The 22,235-nt window shown below is 38.2% G+C and overlaps 1 protein-coding gene across 1 annotated transcript in view; it reads right to left on the bottom strand.

The window, feature by feature from the left end:
* The window catches only part of PDS5A (PDS5 cohesin associated factor A), a 164,854-nt gene that overhangs the window by 53,657 nt on the left and 88,962 nt on the right, over window positions 1-22,235 (bottom strand). The window contains exons 17-20 of the mRNA XM_003258602.4: window positions 17,006-17,121; window positions 6,511-6,616; window positions 3,766-3,926; window positions 1,056-1,179 (exon numbers count right to left, since the gene is read on the bottom strand). Of these exons, the coding sequence (XP_003258650.3) occupies window positions 1,056-1,179; window positions 3,766-3,926; window positions 6,511-6,616; window positions 17,006-17,121 (507 nt within the window). The remainder of the gene's footprint in view (window positions 1-1,055; window positions 1,180-3,765; window positions 3,927-6,510; window positions 6,617-17,005; window positions 17,122-22,235) is intronic.

The following is a 22,235-nucleotide window of genomic DNA, read 5'->3' as shown; positions in this document are numbered from 1 at the left end:
TCATGCCCAAACCAATCTTCTCTAATATGATCATAACTAACTTCAACCACGTCAAGACATCTGGTTCTTAATTCACCTACTAAAATTTAGCAAGATTGAAAGAATGTAGAAAAAAGATAAAAGAAAAAATAAAATCCAACAAAAAGAAGTTTAAAAAAAAAACATTTTTGCTTCATCAAATCAGCATTATTTTTGACTAATCTACAACAACGGATTTGCTATACTGGTGGATTTCTTACCCTGTGGAGCATTTTAAATGACCTTAAATCATACAAAGTAAGAGTTCACTGGGTTTTGGTCACACTATCTCCCATTTATGATAATAGGAATACATTTCTAATAGTAAAATGAGGCCAGTCATTCTATGTAAAAAAAAGGGAAACAGGATTAATTTTCAGGTAGGGTTCTTAGGTACTTATTTAAACTGGATTGTTCAAAATTATCTACTAATACTTTCCGAGGATAAATGCACCACTGAACCAATAAGGCTAAAATTAAGTAAAATGTTGTAACATAAACACGTAAGGCCAGGTGTGGTGGCTCATGTGTGTAATCCTAGCACTTTGAAAAGCTGAAGTGGGTGGATCGCTTCAGTCCAGGAGTTTGAGACCAGCCTGGGCAACATGGCAAAACCCCATCTCTATAAAAAATCCAAAAATTAGCTGGGCATGGTGGTGGTGCCTGTACTCTCAGCTACTTGGGAGGCTGAGGCAGGAGGACTGCTTGAACCTAGGAGTTCGGGGCTGCAGTGAGCAGAGATTGCATCACTGTACTCCAGCATTGGTGAGAAAGTGAAACTTTATCTCAAAAACAAACTAAAAAACAAACAAAAACCACAAAACCCTTCAAAACGAGATGTTTGAACATATAATCTGATCTACAGGCCGGGAATGCAGTACCACATAAAATAGACAGAATCCTTGCTCACAAGGAATTTATAGTCTAAGGTAGGACTTCATATAAACAGCTTTAAAAAATCTAGCTTCCATCTTCATCAAACTATAGAGCTTAAAAAACAAAGACCAATATAAACACAACCTACATATTAGATATACCTCAAAAATCTGTGCAAGCTGGACTTCTTTATTTGTGAATATGGCGTGTATACAGTGCACAGCCTGTTTTGCTTGGTGTGGAGTACCCCTCTTTGCTTTTTGATGTAAAATGGGAATTAAGGTCCTGCAAAAAATAATATAGTTTTTTTTTTTTTTTTCTTAAACCCATAAACCAACAAGTATTCCTGTGGCTGACGTCTACTTCCCCTATATGGATGGATGCTGGTAGAGAAGGCTCTCTTAAAAATTATCTGATCTAAAGAAAGTTGTAAAAAAGCTCCCTCTCTGCCCCCAAGTATAAACCAAGAAATACAATGCCTCAAGAAAAAGCCTACTTCAGGAGACAATTTTTATTTTAAAGCTACCTCACAAATATGCAAAATAACAAGCAACCCTTAATTCATAATCTAAAGCTTACCCCATGACATATTTTTGCATTTACCTTCTAAGTAGGATATTGCTAATTTTTCAATTCCCTTTTATAATCCCCTTCAGTTATTTCAAAGTAGCTATGGAAAGAGAGTAGCAAAAGGCCAAGTTGTATTAAACAGCTGAAATAATATTAGTGAAAGAAAGTATGCAAAGATACAGCTACATATATATCAATAGAATGGCAATAAAAATATCTAAGTATTATGCGCCAGGCACCATTCTAGGTATTCCGCATGGATTAATTCAACTAATGTTCACATCCACCCAAAGAAGACTATTATAGTCATTACACAGATGAGAAAATTAAAGCACAAAGATGTTATTTAAGCCTACTAAGATGACGAAGCTAGGAAACTGGGAGTTGGGATTTGTAAATTAGCATTTCTTTCAAAATCCATATACTTAACCTCTACACTGACAATGAAGAGTAAACTACAACAGTCTTCTTTTAGGATGACGGAAAAACCTAAAGCATTCTTCAAAAATTAAATGTTGATGACATGAAAAAACATCAGGTAGAACGAAGAAAATAGTGTGCATATATGAACTTACAAAAAATAGACAAATACATCTAATAGATGAACATTCATAGAAAGTATATATATCAAATGTTAATGGTGACTATTTCGTTATATTTTTTCTAGTTTCAGTTTGCTATGATGAACATAAAGTATTTTTATAATCAGAAGAAGATTGATAAAGCGAAACAAACATTTAAGGAAAGATATTTGTCATATATTTAATGTTATTAGAGAAGAGCCTAATTTATAGATTATAAAGTTAGTGGTATCAAATCCAAGGGTGACAATGCCCTCTTATGATAATGGAAGGCTAGACATGAAACCTATACTGCAGGCTCCAGGCCATGCACCTTAACCAAAAATGGGAACATATGCTAGTTGGTATAAGTCTGATCTGACATTTATAAATATGCCTGAAGTTTGCCTCTATGGACTTTGGAATTATGAGATAGGGATGTCCATGACCAAAAAGACTTCCTTGACTGAGTATTGACTATGCTTCTAAATGGAAGATGTCTTTCCTCTCTCCTATCTGTTTAGTCTTTCACCATTCCATTTACCAGACTGAGATTTTTATAACACTGGTGAATGACAAAGGAAGATAGTTTCAATCAAACTGTTGTTAAACATATTATTGTTATTAGCCAAATAAAATAATACAGAAAGTCAACTTTAACCTTTCTTCTTGTTTTTTCTAGAGCAGTATAATCCAGTGATGCCATAAGAGTTGTTATTGAGGTCTTTAGCATCGTGCTTTTCTGCTTTCCAGTGATTATCTCCTTTCTTCTCCATTAGTCTTATGAATAAAGTATTTTATTCCTCACATCCAAAGTTAACTCTTCCACCTATACTCATTTTCAACTGTTTCCTTTGGGGTAGAATTCCTCTAAGAATAGATCCTTTGCCTTAAAAAAAATGTATAGGATTTCCTCCCTTGAAAAACTCATCAAAAACTATCCTATTGTGTCAGTGATCTTTTTTTTTATAATGTATAAAGTTTATTATTTCTAGTCTATAAACTCCTTGAGGGCAGGGACTGATTGCGGTAACTTTTTATTATTAGCCAGAACAATGTGGAGAATGAAGAGAATGTACAATGGACACTGCATTATTTCACAAGTTAAACTATTAGCTCACAAATTTAATAAAAACTTGAGGAGACCACTTGTCCTATGATTATCATGTGAAGAAAATGGTATGTAGTTGAATATACCCTGAACTGCAAATATCCTGAACATATGATTCAACAGCCATTTGCAATGTACTTTTTCCTTCAAAAGATGTCTTCTGCATATTTTAAGTCTAAATATAACATCTCAGCACAAGTTTCACCTTAACCTTTATAAGATGCCAAAGTGAACTATTTGCCCCATTTTTTGGTAGGATAGCAAAGTGACAGTTACTGAATTTATAACCCATTTATAGAAAAAAGATGAATATACATGGATTAGAAAGACATTAATCATAAATATAATAAAACACTAAATTCTGTGGTAACTTTTGATTCTTAATATCTTAAAATAATTTTGTTATAAACAAACATGTAGTTTCAGTTTATTCTGCTGCCTACATTCTAATGGTGGGAGAGGGGAGTGAGACAAGGGAAAGACAAAACAGAGGAGGACACAGAAAAGTAGCTTCTAAATCAAAGTTGTCTTTCCTCCCTCCTATCTTCCTACACAGAAGGAAAACAATGATTTTATGGTTTCCACACTTAGAAACTTTTGTATTTACCATGGGAGAAAAAATGTACTCACGATCGTATCTGGGGAAGGTCTGTTTCTATTTTGTGACCTGTATTTCTAAAAATTTGAATAGCAGCTTCTGCTACCTTGTCATCCTCCATTCTTAGGCACTGTAACAAGGACTCATATGTCTCTGCAGAGTGGAACGAGGTAGGATGTGTAAAAGACAGAACCTGAAAAAATAGATACAGCTTTAAAAGTACAGACAATAGTTGTAATCCATTAAAAAAGAATTACTTCCTGCCAAAAAAAAAAAAAAATTAAATTCTGGGGTAAATATGCTAGCTACACAGAATAGAGATACATCTTCTAGCCGTCCTTGCAGTTAGTTATGGCTAATTAGACATTATCAGAAATACTGTATGGTGTGGTAGCTTCCAGTTATTTCTTGACACAACTGACAGACAGCCTTTGTCCTATTTTCTTCTTCACCTCTTAGTCTACTCTGCTACTTAGAATACAAAACACATGGCTCCTTTTTTATGGAATGTGATTTACAATATTAATAACTATTATCAGTTTATAAATATATTGTATTTAGGTGAAGGAATGCTTACTTGAAATAAAACCTCCATACGTAATGACTCAATATTTGTGTAATGTAAACAAAATGCTAACTCAGAGCTTTCTTTGACTGGCAAAAAGATAATCTATGAGAAATTTTTTTTTTCTTTTTTTGAGACAAGATTTTACTCTGTCTCCTAGCCTAGAGTGCGGTGGAACGTCACAGCTCACTGGGGTCTCAACCTCCCACCTCAGTCTCCTGAGCTGAGGCTACAGGTGCACCACCATGCCCGGCTAAATTTTTTTGTTTTTTTGTAGAGATGAGGTCTAGCTATGTTGCCCAGGCTGGTCTCCAACTCCTGTGCTCAAGAGATCTTCCTGCCTTGGCCTTGGCTGGGATTACAGGCGTAAACCATTGTACCCAGCCAAGAAAATACCTCAAGTGAAATCTATCACTCAACATAATTATCAACAAAGAAGCCACTATTGTGAACTTTTAATTATGATTACAATATATAATTATTCTCTTATTATGACACAGGCACGAGCCTGTCCTTAAATAACTTTTAGCAAGTTAGATACATGTCTAAAGAGTTAACCTTCCATAAAGTAGAAACAATTCAGTTAGTGTAGTATCAAGATTAGGGATGAAAATAGAGAAGCAGGGAGAAAGGGGAATGAGCAGGTGGTCTTCATTAATTTTTCAATAAGCACTTATTTAATGGTCATTAAGTGCAGACACTGTGTCTCATTTGGCAAGGTTTGGAGTGATAATATTTACTTATGTGGTTTTAATTACTTACAGAAAATTGGAGAATTAAATTAGAAAAATGTAATAAAAAGCAATCTATTGGCCGGGTGCGGTAGCTCATGCCTGTAATCCCAGCACTTTGGGAGGCTGAAGCGGGCTGATCATGAGGTCAGGAGATCGAGACCATCCTGGCTAACATGGTGAAACCCCGTCTCTTCTAAAGATACAAAAAAAATTAGCCAGGCGTGGTGGCAGGAGCCTGTAGTCCCGGCTACTTGGGAGGCTGAGGCAGGAGAATGGTGTGAACCCAGGAGGCAGAGCTTGCAGTGAGCCGAGATCGCGCCACTGCACTCCAGCCTGGGCGACAGAGCAAGACTCTGTCTCAAAAAAAAAAAAAAAAAGCAATCTATTAAAAAATGTTACCTTAAAGGTGGTTTCACTTTTAAAACAACTTAAAAATATAACTCAATTACTAAAAACATAATTAAAATCTTATTCATGAGGCATTATATCAATTCTATCAATGAAATTTTTTTTTTCTTTTCTTTTTAGATAGTCTCACTCTGACGCCAAGCTGGAGTGCAGTGGCGCGATCTCAGCTCACTGCAACCTCCACCTCCCGGGTTCCAGTGATTCTCCTGCCTCAGCCTCCAAAGTAGCTGTGACTACAGGTGTGTGCCACCACGTCCGGCTAATTTTTGTATTTTTAGTAGAGACAGGGTTTTCCCATGTTGGCCAAGATGGTCTCGATCTCTTGACCTTGTGATCTGCCCGCCTTGGCCTCCCAAAATGCTGGTGTTACAGGCAAGAGCCGCAGAGCCCAGCTCAATGAAATGATATTTAAGACCCTCGGAATATGATCCCATCATTCTTTTTCTATCTAATATCGACTGCACTGGTTTGTCTCTTCTCCTGTATGTCACAGTGGTATCATGTCTCTTTGCCTTCAATTTCTTCCCTTTTACTCAATTCAATGAACGCTCTATCAAGGGCTGCAGCTGGTTGTAAGCCAGGTTAAAAGCCCGTGACACTACCTTTCTTACCCAGTGGCACTCGACAATCTGGAACCAACCTTGTCTCCCATCATTCCCCAAAGCACCCCTTTTTTCTAGTCATTCCAGTCTCCCAAGAATCCCACAAATATACCAAGAAATACTCCCTTTAATGATGATATTCCCTCCTCTAGATTTAGTCACATACCCTGGTCCACAAAGACTAAAGTCACATCTTGCTATCACTAAGTTAAGAATAGGCTGTACAGTAATCACTACCAAGCATAGAAGGCATGGAAATGATAAACAGTGAAACAAATATTAATTTATAATGTAAAATAATTATATTATGATGTAAAAACATTACTTTTACATAATCTGATTTCCAACACAAGTTTTAAATCTTTCAAATAGTTTCCTGTGAAATAAGCCTGACTCTTGCATATCCTGAAGGGAAGGCAAATTATGACCCCACGGAAATACATGGCAACAAAACTGTTTCAAAAATACCTTAAGAAGTTCAAGTCCTGAACGGATAGCTGTATCTGGACTTACACCCTCCTCTTCATCATCTGCTGTCCCCTCTATTGATTTATTCATCAATTTCACTAGTGCACTATAAAAAGAAGAAAATATAAATCAGTATACTACTAGAGTAGTAACTATATCCTAATTACACTGTGACAGAACATATATAGAACCTTAAAATATTAAAATTCAAAGGAGTTTCTGTGGGGGGAAAAAAGTTCAATCTTATCCTCTACTTGATAACTAAATTTCTACTTAGTTTATCCCCCTAAAAAACTTAATGAATAAGAGTAACTCTTCTAAAAAATAACAAAACTAAAATTAAATGACACAACACTCTGGTAATATATTCAGATAGGTAATTTTATATTCATTTCCATATACACAGAGATCATTTTCAGTTTTAAGAAAAATAATAATATAGTAGTTGCTAAGTGGGCAATGACAATTGACTCAAAAAAATACAAATAATAAACATACACATGGACAAATGAATTAATCACTGGTAATTTACTGAATCAGTAACTTTATTTCTATAAACTTATAGCAAAGAAGCAAGTCATCGGAAGCATCATGCTATATTTATAAAGATTCATTAATTAGAAACAATTTAATTGTCAAAAATTAAGGAATTAGTTTTTCAAAACACCTACCACCAGGAAATAGAATATTATCTGGTCAATAAAAATCAGATGATGTAGCAACATGGTACTATTTTAAGTAAAAACAAATGTGACTTCTGGTTTTGAGATCAGTAAACTGAAGAAGATATTACCCTATTATGAGAACATTTAATTATTATTACAAATGTACAAGACAAGATTTTGGTTAATTTTTTTTCCTTTGGTGTTACATCAAAGTATTCATTAAAAAAAATTTAAGTACCAAATATGCATAGGATGCAGACGCTGAAATTCTTTTCACTTATAAAAAATTAACAAAAATTATAAATATTCATGGGGTACACAGTGATGTTTCCAGACATATAATGCATGGTGATCAGATCAGGATAATTAGCACATCCATTATCTTAAACACTTATAATTTCTTTGTGTTGGGAACATTCAATATTGTCCTAGCTATTTGAAACTATGTTTTGTTAACTATAGTCATCCTACTGTGCTATGGAACACTAGAATTCATCCGCCCATCTAGCTGTGATTTTGTATCCTTTTTTGTAATTTTGTATCTCTCCCTAATCCTCCCTTCCCACTACCTTTTCCAGCCTCTTGTTTCCTCTGTTCTATTCTTTGCTTCTGAGAGATCTACTTTTTTTTTTAGCTTCCATCTACCACTGAGAACATGTGGTATTTAACTTCCTGTTTCTGGCTCATTTCACTTAACATAATGTCCTCCAATGCCATTCATACTGCTGCAAATAACAGCATTTCATTCTTTTTTTATGGCCAAATAGTATTCCATTTATCTATGTACCATATTTTTTTACCCATTCATTCCTTGGACACAGGGTGATTCCAAATCTTGGCTATTGTCCATAATGCTGCAATAATAACGGGTATACAGATATCCCTGATAAACTTATTTCTTTTGGATATATACCTAGTAGTGGGATTGCTGGATCATATGGCAGTTGTATTTTTTAGTTTTTTTCTGAGGACCCTCCATACTGTTCTCCATAATGGCTGTACTAACTTACAGATGTTGAAGTTTAAACTAAGTTTAGCACTTACTTTCCTTTCCCCCTTACATCACAAGAATTATTTTAAAATTCATTATCTTCAGTTAATCTGATAACATTAAAAAAACAAATTGCTGTATATGTGTATAAAAATTAACTTAAAGTATAATATACCACATAATTCCCTGAATTCAAATGTACAACTCAATGGTTTTTACTATATTCACAGGGTTGTACTACCTAACTATAGAACATCCCATCACTATCCTAAGTCAAACGCTTACCTGTTAGCAGGAACTCATTCACCATTACTCCCTCCAGCCCTAAGCATTTACTAATCTATTTTCTCCCCTATACACTTGCCTATTCTGAACATTTCCTATTAATGAAATCATACAATTTCATAGGGTTTGGCTGTGTTATCACTCAAATCTCACTTTGAACTGTAATAAGCTCCACATGCCAAGGGCGGGGCCAGGTAGATAATTGAACATGGGGGCAGTTTCCTCCATATTGTTCTCGTGGTACTGAATAAATCTCAGGAGATCTGATGGTTTTATAAAGGGGAGTTCCCCTGCACATACTCCCTTGCCTGTCGCCATGTAAGATGTCCCTTTGCTCTTGATTTGTCTTCCGCCATGATTGTGAGGCCTCCCCAACCACATGGAACTGCAAGTTCATTAAAACCTCTTTCCTTTATAAATTACCCAGTCTGGGTGACAGAGCCAGACTCTGTCTCCAAAAAAATAAATAAATAAATAAATAAATAAATAAATAAAACAAAATAAAAATGTAAAAATCTGAATTTGCATTTCCGAAATGAGTATTAATACTAACTGTCCTTTCTTGTGCTTATTTACCATCTTAACTAGTACCTGTTCAAATATGCCCATTTTAAAACTGAGTCATCTGTCTTATTGAGTAGTCAGAGTTCCTTATATAGCCTGGATATAATCCTTTACCAAATACATGCTTTTCAAGTATTTTCTCCCAGTCTGTGGCTATTATGTTCCCTCTAAGAAATCTCTGCCTATCCTATATGTTTTCTGGAAATTCTAGCTCTGACTTTGTATTTTAAAGATTCATTCAATTTGAGAAAATTATTCCAAATTGAGCTTTTTATTAAGAAATCCTACTAAACATTGCTTGAATTTAACAAAATTACAAGTGTGTTTCAAAAAAATTTATAAATATGTACATACATGTGATAGGTTCCATGCACACGACTATTTAATGAGTATTTATTAACTACCTGTCATGTGCCAAGTCTTAATGGTCTACCTGAGAAGACAGTATGAAATGAGAGACATAATCTCTGCTACCACTGTAATGTTGGTAATCACCAGTATGTGTCAAGGAGCTATAAGCGAAAGACCAAAGTCTTCAAACCAGGTTCACAGTCCTTCCTCTTATATTTTTCCTCTTTTATAAATTAAATAAATAATATATATTTCACAGGGCTATCATGATGCAAAAGATGATCTCAACTGCCTCTTCAAAACTGTTTGGGAAGTCTACGCTATACAACCACTGTTATAAATCTTCACCATTCTAACCGAAGTCTTCATCTTTAACAGAAGGGAGAGTAGTAATGGAAGCCTTGAGTGAAAACTCTTCTAATTTTCCATACCTATCTTCTAACCTCCTCTAATTTGTGTGTATTATTTTGTCATGTCATAGGTTAAGATGTCCTTCTTCCTGCTCTGCTTCCTTAGGAATGCTGCTCCCTCATACCTATATTCCCCTTCTCTTATCTGCAACCTGTCTTCTTTTCAACTAGCATCTTTAAAAAAAAAAAAAAAAAAAAAAAGATGGAGTTTCACTCTTTTTGCCCAGGCTGGAGTGCAATGGCGCGATCTTAGCTCACTGCAACTTCTGCCCCCCAGGTGCAAGTGATTCTCATGCCTCAGCCTCCCGAGTAGCTGAAATTACAGGCACGCACCACCATTCCTGGCTAATTTTTGTATTTTTAGTAGATATGGGGTTTCACCATGTTGGCCAAGCTGGTGTTGAACTCCTGACCGCAGGTGATCCGCCCACTTCGGCCTCCCAAAGTGTTGGGATTACAGGCGTGAGCCACCGCGCCCAGCCTTCAGCTAGCACCTTTTCAAGGTATTTAAATATTCAAAATTATTTAGTCAAAAACAACAGCAGAAGATTCTTCTTCAAGCTTACTCCCTTTCCATCATCTTATTTTTCTGTTACTTTTCTTTTGAGGCTCAAACTCTGACTTTAGCCCAGTTTTTTTGTTTTTGTCTTTTTTGGAGACACAGTCTCATTCTGTTGCCCAGGAGAGAGTGAAGTGCCGTGATCTCAGCTCACTGCAATCTCTGCTTCCTGGGCTCATTCTTCCACCTCAGCCTCCCACATACCTGGGACCACAGGCGCATGCCATGGTGTCCTGCTAATTTCTGCATTTTTGTAGAGATGGGGTTTTGCCATATTGCCTAGGCTGGTTTCTAACTCCTGGACTCAAGTGATCCACCCACCTCTGCCTCCCAAAGTGCTGGGATTACTGGCGTGAGTCACCACACCCAGCCTTCTCCTTTGCTTTTTTTTTTTTTTTTTTTTTTTTTTGATACGGAGTCTCGCTCTGTCACCCAGGCTGGAGTGCAATAATGTGATCTCGGGTCACTGCAACCTCCACCTCCCAGGTTCAAGTGATTCTCCAGCCTCAGCCTCCTGAGTAGCTGGGATTACAGTTGCGTGCCACCACGTCAGGCTAATTTTTGTATTTTTAGTAGAGATGGGGTTTCACCATGTTGGTCAGGCTAGTCTCAAACTCCTGACCTTGTGATATGTCCGCCTCGGCCTCCCAAAGTGCTGGGATTACAGGCATGAGCCACCATGCCTGGCCCTCCTTTGCTTTTTATCTAAGATTGGTGCTGTCTACACTGATTGTCCCCACTGGTGCTGTCAATTTATCTCCTAAGCAGGGTTTAGAAGGGTGACAAGGCTATGAATCCCTTTAATATGCTCAAGCCTCAGTGTAGCCAAGTGGTACCTAGTGGCTTTCTATTGAGCTGGGCCTGTAAAAAACAGACTCAGCAGTCTTCTCTGCCTAAGTAACACTGATCACTTTCTCTGTGTACCATGACGTAGATGTTGGAAAGGACTGTCCTATGCCTTTCTGAATCCATGGCATTCTGGCTTTGTCCTTGCTACTGCACAGAAGCTGCTCTGTTCATTGTGATTTTTTCCCATTTCCTAATCCATTCGATGATTCTTAGTATTTAATCAACTTTTGGATATCATCTGACCCCTTTAGCCCCTCTTTGGTTTCTGTGATAACACTCTTTCCCAATTTTCCGCTTTTGACTATGTCTGCTCAAAACTTAAAAAAAAAAAATTTAAGTCCGTTATCTTCTGCCAACCTCTTAATTGCTAATTTCCCTCAGGATTCAGTCCTCAACCTTTTCCTTTTTAAAATTTTACTTTCACCTGGGTTCCAGCCATCATTACAATGACTACTTCATTTTCATCTACTTCCTACAGACCATTAACTAACTGTAGCACACATATGTCAAGGTGCATGGACATATGTATGGGGGGGAAATGGATTATATTTAGAATGATTTTATATTAACCCCAATCCTTTCTTTCAAAATTCTAGGCCAGGCGCGGTGGCTCATGCCTGAAATCCCAGCAATTTGGGAGGCCAAGGTGGGCAGATTGCTTGAGCACAGGAGCTTGAGACCAGCCTGGCCAAGATGGTGAAACCCTGCTCTACTAAAAATACAAAAAATTAGCCTAGCATGGTGGCGCACACCTGTAGATCCAGCTACTCGGGAGGCTGAACCCGGGAGGCAGAGGTGGCAGTGAGCCGAGATCGTGACACTGCACACTCCAGCCCAGGTGACAGAGCAAGATTCCTTCTACAAAAAAAAAAAAGAAAGGAAAAGAAAAAGAAAAAGGAGAAGAGAAAAAAAAACTTAGGCATGGTGGCTCATGCCTGAAATACCAGCACTTTAGGAGGCCAAGGTGGGCAGATCACTTGTGCCCAGGAGCTCAAAACCAGCCTGGGCAACATGGCAAAACTGCTTCTTCTACAAAAGAAATTTTAAAAAATTAGCTGAGCATGGTGACGCACACCTATAGTTCCACCTACTCAGGGGGCTCAGGTCTGAGATCGTTTGAGCCTACACAACAGTGAGCCAGGGTTGTGCATTTCAGCTACATTTCAGCCTGGGCGACAGAGTGAGATCGTGTATCCAAAAAAGTAAAGAGAAAAATAAAAGAAAATCTTCATTAAAAAGGGCTGGGTATAGAGGCTCACGCCTGTAATCCCAACATTTTTGGAGGCCGAGGTCGGTGGGTCGCTTAGGTCCAGGAGTTCGAGACCAGCCTGGACGGCATGGTGAAACCCTGTCTCTACCAAAACCAAAACAAAACAAAAAAAAAACAAAAAAAAAACACCCTCACAAAATTAGCCAGTTGTGGTGGCATGTGCCTATGGTCCCATCTACTCTGGAAGCTGAGGGAGGAGCATCACCTGAGCCCAGGAGGTCAAGGCTGCAGTGAACTATGATCATGTCACTGTACTCCAGCCTGGGTGACAGAGCAAGACCTTGTCTCAAAAAAAGAGAAAGAAAAAAGTCAATTTTGATTTTTTTGTATGTTGAGAGATGAGAGATAGGGGTCTAGTTTCATTCTTCTGCTAATCAGTTTTCCCAGCACAATTTATTGTAGAGACTATCCTTTCCCTCCTTGTATGTTCTTGACACCTCTGTCAGAAATGAGCTGGCCGAAAAAGCACCAATATGTATCTGGGTTCTCAATTCTGTTCCTTTAGATGTGTCTAGTTTTTATGCCAGTATCATGTTGATTTGGTTACTGTAGTTTTGTAGTATATTTTAAAGTCAGGTAGTTTGATGGCTCCAGCTTTTGTTCTTTTTCCTCATATTGCTTTCGTTATTTCAGTCTTTTGTGGTTCCATGTAAATGTTAGGATTGTTTTTTCTATTTCTGTGAAGAATGTCATTTGTATTTTGATAGACACTGCATTTAATCTGTAAATTACTTTGAGTAGTACTGTCATTTTAACAATATTGATTTTGGCCGGGCGGGGTGGCTCACACCTATAATCCCAGCACTTTGGGAGGCCGAAGTGAGCGGGTCACCTGAAGTCGGGAGTTTGAGACCAGCCCGACCAACATAGAGAAACCCCGTCTCTACTAAAAATACAAAATTAGGCGGGCGCAGTGGCGCATGCCTGTAATCCTGGCTACTCGGGAGGCTGAGGCAGGAGAATTGCTTGAACACGGGAGGTGGAGGCTGCAGTGAGCCAAGATCGCACCATTGTACTCCAGCCTGGGCAACAAGAGCGAAATACCATCTCAAAAAAAAAAATTTTTTTTTTAAATTTTTCCATTCCATGAGCATGGAATATCTTTCCATTTTTTGTGTGTCTTTAATTTCTTCCATCAGCGTTTTAAAATATTTCTTGTAATAGATCTTTCACTTATTTGGTTAAGTTGATTATTAGGTATTTAATATTCTTTGTAGCTATTGTAAATAAGATTGCTTTCTGGATTTTTCAGATTGTTTGCTGTTGGCATACGTAGATGCTACTGAGTTTTGTATGTTGATTTTGTATCCTGCAACTATAATGAATTCATTTATCTGTTGAAAACAGTTTTTCGGTGGAGTCTTTAGCTTTTTCTATGACAATGTCATCTGCGAACAAGGCTAATTTGACTTCTTTCTTGCTAAATTTGGATGGGCTTTTTTCCTTTTGACTAATTGCTCTGGCTAGGACTTCCAGTAATTTGTTCAATAAAGGTGGTAGAAGTGGTTTCCATATCTTATTCCAGATATTAGATGAAAGCCTTTCAATTTACCCCATTCAGCACAATGTTCGGTGTGGGTGTGTCACATATGGCCCTTATTATTTTGAGGTATGTTCCCTCTATAACTATTTTGCTGAGGGTATTTATCATAAAGTAATGTTGAATTTTGTTGAATGTTTTTTCAGTACCTATTAAGATGACTATACGGTTTTTATTCTTGGTTCTATTAATATGATGAATCATGTTTATCGATATATGATTTATGAACCATCCCTGCATCCCTGGGATGAATTCCACTTTATCGTGATGAATATTTTTAATGTGTTATTGAAAGCAGGTTGCTAGTATTTTTGAGGATTTTTGCATCTATGTTCATCAGTGATAGGCTCCTATCCCTCATCTTCTAAAAAAATCAAATCAAAATGGATTAAGACCTAGTGGATGAAACTACTAGCTGAAAATGCTAGGATAATGCTTAAAGACATTGATCTGAGCCAAGTTTGTGTTAACATCCCCAAAGCACAGGCAACCAAAGCAAAAACAGAAAAATAGGATTACAGTAAGCTAAAATGGTGCTGCACAGCTAAGGGAGCAATAAAAAAAGCGAAGAGACAACCCACAGAATGAGAAAATATTAGCAAATTATCCCTGTGTCAACTGATTAATAACCAGAACATGTAAGGAGTTCAAACAACTCAATAGCAAAATAACAAAACAAAACAAAACAAAAAAACACCAGACAAAAAATCAAAACCACACACACAAAAATCCAATTTAAAAGTGGGAAAAGAAGCCAGGCGCAATGGCTCACGCCTATAATTCCAGCACTTTGGGAGGCTGAGGCAGGCAGATCACGAGGTCAAGAGATTGAGACCACCCTGGCCAACATGGTGAAACCCGGTCTCTACTAAAAAACAAAAATTAGCTGGGCATGGTGGCGTGCACCTGTAGTCCTAGCTACTCGGGAGGCTGAGGCAGGAGAACTGCTTGAACCTGGGAGGCGAAGATTGCAGTAAGCCGAGATGGCGCCACCGCACTCCAGCTGGCAACAGAGCAAGACTCCAGCAAAAAAAAAAAAAAAAAAAAAAAAAAAAAAAAGGCTCTTTATCAACAAGACAGAGAATAATGGATGCCAGCGAGGATGTAGAAAAAAGTGAACCCTCGTACACTGTTGTTGGGAATGTAAATTAGCATAGCCACTAAGGAAAACTGTATGGAGGTTCCTCAAAAAACTAAAACTACATCTACTATGTGATCTAGCAATTCCACTACTGGGTATATATTTTTTAAAAAGGAAATTAATATATTGAAGAGATATCTGCAGTCCTATGTTTATTGTGTCACTATTCACAATAGCCAAATATGGAATGAACCTAAGTGCACATCAACGAATGGAGAAAATGTGGTATATATGTACAATGAAAAATTATTCAGCCATAAAAAAAGAACGAAATCCTGCCATTTGTAGCAACACGTATGCAAATGGAGCTCATTACATTAAATAAAACAAGCCAAGAACAAAAAAAAAACAAATACTGCATATTCGCAGTCATATGTGGGAGTCAAAAATGTGAACCTCATAATGACACAGTAGACTGGTAGTTACAAGAAGCTGGGAAGGGTGAGAAAGGGGGAATAAAGAGAGGTTAATTAACAGATGTAGAACGACTAGTGTTTTAGAGATTGGTAGAGTGACTATAGTTTTCTAGCATAAAGATGAATATTTAAGGTGATGTATATCACCAATACACTGACTTGATCTTCACAATTTGTATAAATGTATTAAATTATCAGACATAGCCTGAATATATGTACATTTATTATGTTACGGGCTGACGTGTTTCTCCCAAATTCATATGAATTCTAATCCCCAGTATCTCAGAATGTGACTGTATTTAGAGATAAGGCCTTTAAAGAGATAATCAAGGTAAAATAAGATTGAATGGGTGGGGCCTAATCCAATATGACTATTGTTCTGCAAGAGATTAGGACATAGACATGCTGGGTGCACAGAGAAAAGACCACAAGAGGACACAGTGAGAAGGAAGCCATCTGTATATGAAGGTGAGAGGCTTCAGGAAAAAAATTAAAAATTGCTGATACCTTGGATCTCAGGCTTACACCTCCAGAACTGTGAGAAAATAAATTTCTTTTGTTCAGGCCAGGCACTTTGGGGTATTTTGTTATGAAAGCCCTAGCAAATGAATATAATCAGCATTTCAATACAGCCACATCAGTGATTCACCTAAGGTGAAATAAACAGTGAAGCTTGAGTACTGGAACTGATCTCTGAATTCTAGGCTGTTTGGAAAAAAAACCAACAAGTGCTGCATAGTAACTGAATATGGAAAGATATATAGCTTATCTACTGGAAAAATGATTGGTGCAAGAGAAAAGCATTACTAGAAGTTTGAAAAGTCTGAAATCATCAGAATACGTAATGAAAAATCAATAGCTCTTAACTAATGTCTATGACACCAGGCTGCTTACCTTTTATATATTACCTCAAATTAACATAATCATCCAACAAGAAGATTTTATGCCCATATTAAAGTTGAAAATAAATGAAAATTCAAAGACTTTATCCAAAGCCACAAAGTAGACTTATGTTTTGAAACAAAATTTGCCTAAAGATAATCCTCTCCACTTTCCAATATGCCATTCTGTTCTCACACATCAAATGAACAGTGGTATATATAATATGTACTACAGAATATTATAGGGCCATTAAAATGCTTAAGAAAACTCAGAGGTTGGTCAACAGCCACACAGATCTAAAATATTCCTTTTTCTGTCTTTCTCTTTGTTCTAAGTTTTCTTTAATGAGAACGCATAAGCTAAAAATAAACATAAGCAGTCTTTGAAAACAGAAAGCATTATATAAAGCTAAAGATGATAAAATGAGAAGGCTTTCCCTTCAACTTGAATGATGTACACCCCAGTGATTAAAAAGAGACATACAGAGGTTTTTAGGAGCCCAGAATTTAAATTAACAACATTGTAGTTTCAGATTATTATTTATTTTTGAGCGAATATACTTCTTGGCTTACCTTATGGCTTCTGAATCAATGTGCACAGGTGCGATTCTTTCCAACAGAAATTTGACCATCTCTAGAAAAGGATTTGTTGGTTGCTTAGGATTTGCAAGTTTCCGGGCTATTTCTCTCTATAGAAAGAAAGGAGTTTTACCAAAAATGTGACTTGTTTTCATATTTTTGAAAAGAAAAATGACTGTAGGCCAAACAAAGGAACTGAAATATTCAAAACCAGCATAAGTAGTTAAGAATTGTCTGCTCTAGGCCCTGACTAAAACTTTTACACCCACCAAGCAATGACTGCAAAATCTGAACAGCAGAGAAAAGTGGATGATGTGGTTTCTGAATGAACACAGCCTTGCCTCACAATTCTTCAATGAAATTATTGGTTAATATAGCAACTTTTTTTTTTTTTTTTTGAGACGGAGTCTAACTTTATCACTAGGCTAGAGTGCAGTGGCACGATCTCAGCTCACTGCAACCTCCACCTCCTGAGTTCAAATGATTCTCCTGCCTCAGGCTCCAGAGTAGCTGGGATTACAGGCACGTGCCTCCATGCCCAGCTAATTTTTGTATTTTTGTAGAGATGGGGCTTCACCATGTTGGCCAGGCTGGTCTCAAATTCCTGACCTCAAGTGATCCACCTGCCTCGGCCTCCCAAAGTGCTGGGATTACAGGCTTGAGCCACCATGCCTGGCCTATCGCAACCTTTTTAATACTCTAATTTAGAATAAAAACAATTTGTACTTTTATGGGTATGCTTTATTGGTTTTAATTCATAATTTGACAGAACATTGTGTTTTGTTTCAGTTAATTTTTTTTTTTTTTGAGCCGGAGTCTCGCTCTGTCACTCAGGCTGGAATGCAGTGGCACAATCTTGGCTCACTGCAACCTCCGCTTCCTGGGTTCAAACAACTCTCCTGCCTCAGCCTCCATAGCAGCTGGGTTTAAACATGCATGCCACCATGCCCGGCTAATTTTATATTTTTATTAGACATGGGGTTTCGTCATGTTGGCCAGGCTGGTCTCGAACTCCCGAACTCAGGTGATCCACCCGCCTTGGCCTCCCAAAAATGCTGGGATTATAGGCATAAGCCACTGTGACTGGCCAGTTAATTTGTTTTTTAAAAAATACATATTCAGGCTGGGTGCGGGTGGCTCACGCCTGTAATCCCAGCACTTTGGGAGGCTGAGGTGGGCGGATCACCTGAGGTCAGGAGTTCGAGACCAGCCTGACAAACATGGAGAAACCCCGTCTCTATTAAAAATACAAAATTAGCCGGGCTTGGCACATGCCTGTAATCCCAGCTACTCGGGAGGCTGAGGCAGGAGAATTGCTTGAACCTGGGAGGCGGAGGCTGCGGTGAGCTGAGATCATGCCATTTGCACTCCAGCCTGGGCAACAAGAGCAACTCTGTCTCAAAAAAAACAAAAAGGCCAGGCATGGTGGCTCACGCCTGTAATCCCAGCACTTTGGGAGGCCGAGGCAGGCGGATCACGAGGTCAGGAGATCGAGACCATCCTGGCTAACACAGTGAAACCCCGTCTCTACTAAAAATACAAAAAAAATTAGCCAGGCAAGGTGGCGGGCACCTGTAGTCCCAGCTACTCAGGAGGCTGAGGCAGGAGAATGGCGTGAACCCCAGGGGGCGGAGCCTGCAGTGAGCCGAGATCGCGCCACTGCACTCCAGCCTGGGCGACAGTGAGACTCTGTCTCAAAAAAAAAAAAAAAAGAAAAAGAAAAAGAAAAAGAAAAACATATTAGTACATATATAAATACTTGCAAAATTTTTCAGTTCTGGAAGAACATAGGTGGAGGATAAATGAGAACCCTGTACACCCCTGGAATTTTATTTATAAGTTAGACATATAATTATGGAAGGCTGATAGATGACCCCAATAATAAAAGTAACTCTCAGCCAGGAGCAGTGGCTCATGCCTGTAATCAAAGCACTTTGGGAGGCCACGGCAGGTGGATTGCCTGAGCTCAAGAGTTTGAGACCAGTCTGGGAAACAGGCAAAACCCTGTTTCTACCAAAAAATACAAAAAATTAGCCAGGCGTGATGGCGCACGCCTGGGGTTCCAGCTACTCAGGAGGCTGAAGTGGGGGGGATCACTTGAGCCTGGTAGGCAGAGGTTGCAGTGACCACCTGAGATTGCACAGCTGCACAGACCCTGGCTCAAAAACAAAAAAAAAAAAAAAAAAAAACAAAACTTAACTATCCATTTAAGCTCAAAGATTATGGTATTAGGCCACGCGCAGTGGCTCATGCCTATAATCCCAGCACTTTGGGAGGCCGAGGTGACGGATCATTTGAGGTCAGGAGTTTTGAGACCAGCCTGACCAACATGGTGAAACCCCATCTCCACTAAAAATATTAAAAAATTAGTCAGGCGTGGTGATACATGCCTGTAGTCCCAGCTACTCGGGAGACTGAGGCAGCAGAATCGCTTGAACCCAGGAGGTGGAGGTTGCAGTGAGCCGAGATCACACCACTGCATTCCAGCCTGAGCCACAGAGTGAGATACTGTGTCAAAAAATACATAAATAAATAAATAAAGATTATGGTATTAGATCAAATGTTCCTACCAAGAAAGACATTCTTGCTGGAAGTTTCTGAAGATGAGGACTTAGTAATTATGGAGACTGACTCCTCCAAAGACAGAGTTAAATTTATAACGTGCTGGACACTTGGGAAAGAAATTTAAGAACAATGCTTTTAATCATAAAAATGCATAAATAGGTATCTTAGCTGAGGAGATAATGAACGTTAAATATGTGTTCTAAACTTTCTAAACTACAAAGCAATAACAAATTATATCATTCTATTTATAAGATTTTCTCGGCCGGGCGCAGTGGCTCACGCCTGTAATCCCAGCACTTCAGGAGGCCGAGGCGGGTGGATCACGAGGTCAGGAGTTTGAGACCATCCTGGCTAACACGGTGAAAACCCATCTCTACCTAAAATACAAAAAAAAATTAGCTGGGCTTGGTGGCGGGCGCCTGTAGTCCCAGCTACTTGGGAGGCTGAGCCAGGAGAATGGTGTGAACCCGGGAGGCGGAGCTTGCAATGCAGTGAGCTGAGATTGCACCACTGCACTCCAGCCTGGGCGACAGAATGAGACTCCACCTCAAAAAAAAAAAAAAAAGATTTTCTCATAAAAATATATTTTAGTGAAAGATGTTCATAACAAAGGAGAAAAGATTTCTACTATAAACTCAGTTATATCTTGATATAAATTACAAAGGTTAAATTCGATATCATATATATTTGTTAATAGTCTAAGTCCAAAGGACTGAGATTCTGAAGGAAATTTCTTAGTCATTAGCAGATGTCTAACTCATTGTAACAAGCTGTAATTAGCTGAGCAATATTTCAGCATTAGAGAAAAGAAAAATATTCAGTGGTTAATCCCTTACATACTTTCCTGTAAACTACAGGTTCACATTTTAAATCTGAATTTAAATACTATATTGTCTTTAGAAACCTTATGGGAGGAAATATCCCTAAAAGGGGACTATTTTCCCCTCTAGTACAGTTAGGTTGCTTTAACCTAAGAAAAGTATGTCACAGATTATCTAACAACAATATGACTACTGGAAAACTGCTAGGCAAACTGTATTACCAGTGCCTTAGAAAAGGTCAATAATAAATAAAAAAAGTAGGCATTAGAAAAGGCAATTATGATATGTAAACATAGAAAGAATTTTAAAAGTGCTGAGGGAAAAAGAAGAACGCACAATCATTTAAATACAGTAACAGAAATACACCTACATATATAAACGCTAATACTAGATAAACGGTTTTTAAAGTGACACTTTTGTATTCTCACATAACAATCTTACATTGAGGTAATCGCTCATAACAATACTTTACCTTTTAGGAAAGGACGGTTGGCAGAAAGTTTCAAAACAAAACCAAATAGTTGTCTGTATGCATGACAATGTTTTGGAAATTTCTGATCAAATCTATGGTAGCAATGTATATTAATACTACTACTAGTATATATTTATTAATTGCATACATTGTTTAAGTACTCAAGAAATATCAAAAAGATTAAGCTTTATTTTCAATATGCTTATAATTTATCAATCCGATTTTTAAAATAAAATACTGAAAGAGCTTAAAAAACACTGTGTCCATATTTTACCCCTTTCCTCTTTGTACATCTTTTTCTTTTGACAATTAGAAAAAAAATTGTTTTAGGCCAGTCACATGGTTCATGCCTGTACTCCCAGCACTTTGGAGGGCTGAGGCGGGTGGGGTCAGTAGTGCAAGACCAACCAACATGGTGAAACCCTGTCTCTACTAAAATCACAAAAATTAGCTGAGTGTGGTGATGCATGCCTGTAATCCTAGCCACTCAGGAGGCTGAGGCACGAGAATCACTTGAACCTAGGAGGTGGAGGTTGCAGTGAGCCGAGATCCCACCACTGCACTCCAGCCTGGGTGACAGAGCGACTCCATCTCGGAAAAAAACCAAAACCAAAACCAAATCTTGTTTTAAAAAGGTATTCTTTCATGTGCACACTTATTATCCTTGTGGCACAATTACTGTTATCATGGCTACTGAAAATAAATTCGTAGGAAATTTAATATTATCAATATTTGTTGCAGCTGGAATCAGTAATCTAGATAAGGATATAGCGGTTTCTTACAAGAAGCAACTTCCGGCCAGGGGCAGTGGCTCACGCCTGTAATCCCAGCACTTTGGGAGGCCGAGGCAGGCGGATGGCCTGAGATCAGGAGTTTGAGACAGCCTGGCCAACATGGTGAAGCCCCATCTCTACTAAAACTACAAAAAAATTAGCCAGGCCTGGTGGCGGGCGCCTGTAATCCCAGCTATTCAGGAGGCTGAGGCAGGAAAATTGCTTGAACCTGGGAGGGAGAGGTTGCAGTGAGCTGAGACCACACCACTGCACTCCAGCCTGGGCAACAAGAGTGAGACTCCGTCTCAAAAAAAAAAAAAAAAAAAAAAAAAGGCAACTTCCAAAGTTTTAACTTTCATATTACAGTGACGTGCATTATACTCACTGAATTATAAAAAGATATAACTAAATGGAAACAGGGCTGAGGCAGGAGGATCACTTGAGCTCAGCAGTATGAGACCAGCATGGGCAACACAGTGAGATCTCATTTCTACAAAAAATCAAAAAATTAGCTGGGTATGGTGGCACACATCTGTAGTCCCAGCTACTTGGGAGGCTGAGGTAGGAGGATAACTTGAGCCCAGGAGGTCAAG

Source organism: Nomascus leucogenys, chromosome 20 (assembly GCF_006542625.1).
Source record: "Nomascus leucogenys isolate Asia chromosome 20, Asia_NLE_v1, whole genome shotgun sequence".
In the NCBI taxonomy this organism is placed as follows: domain Eukaryota; kingdom Metazoa; phylum Chordata; class Mammalia; order Primates; family Hylobatidae; genus Nomascus; species Nomascus leucogenys.
Note: the sequence above shows the minus strand (reverse complement) of the source record. Positions and strands in the feature narration are given on the sequence as shown.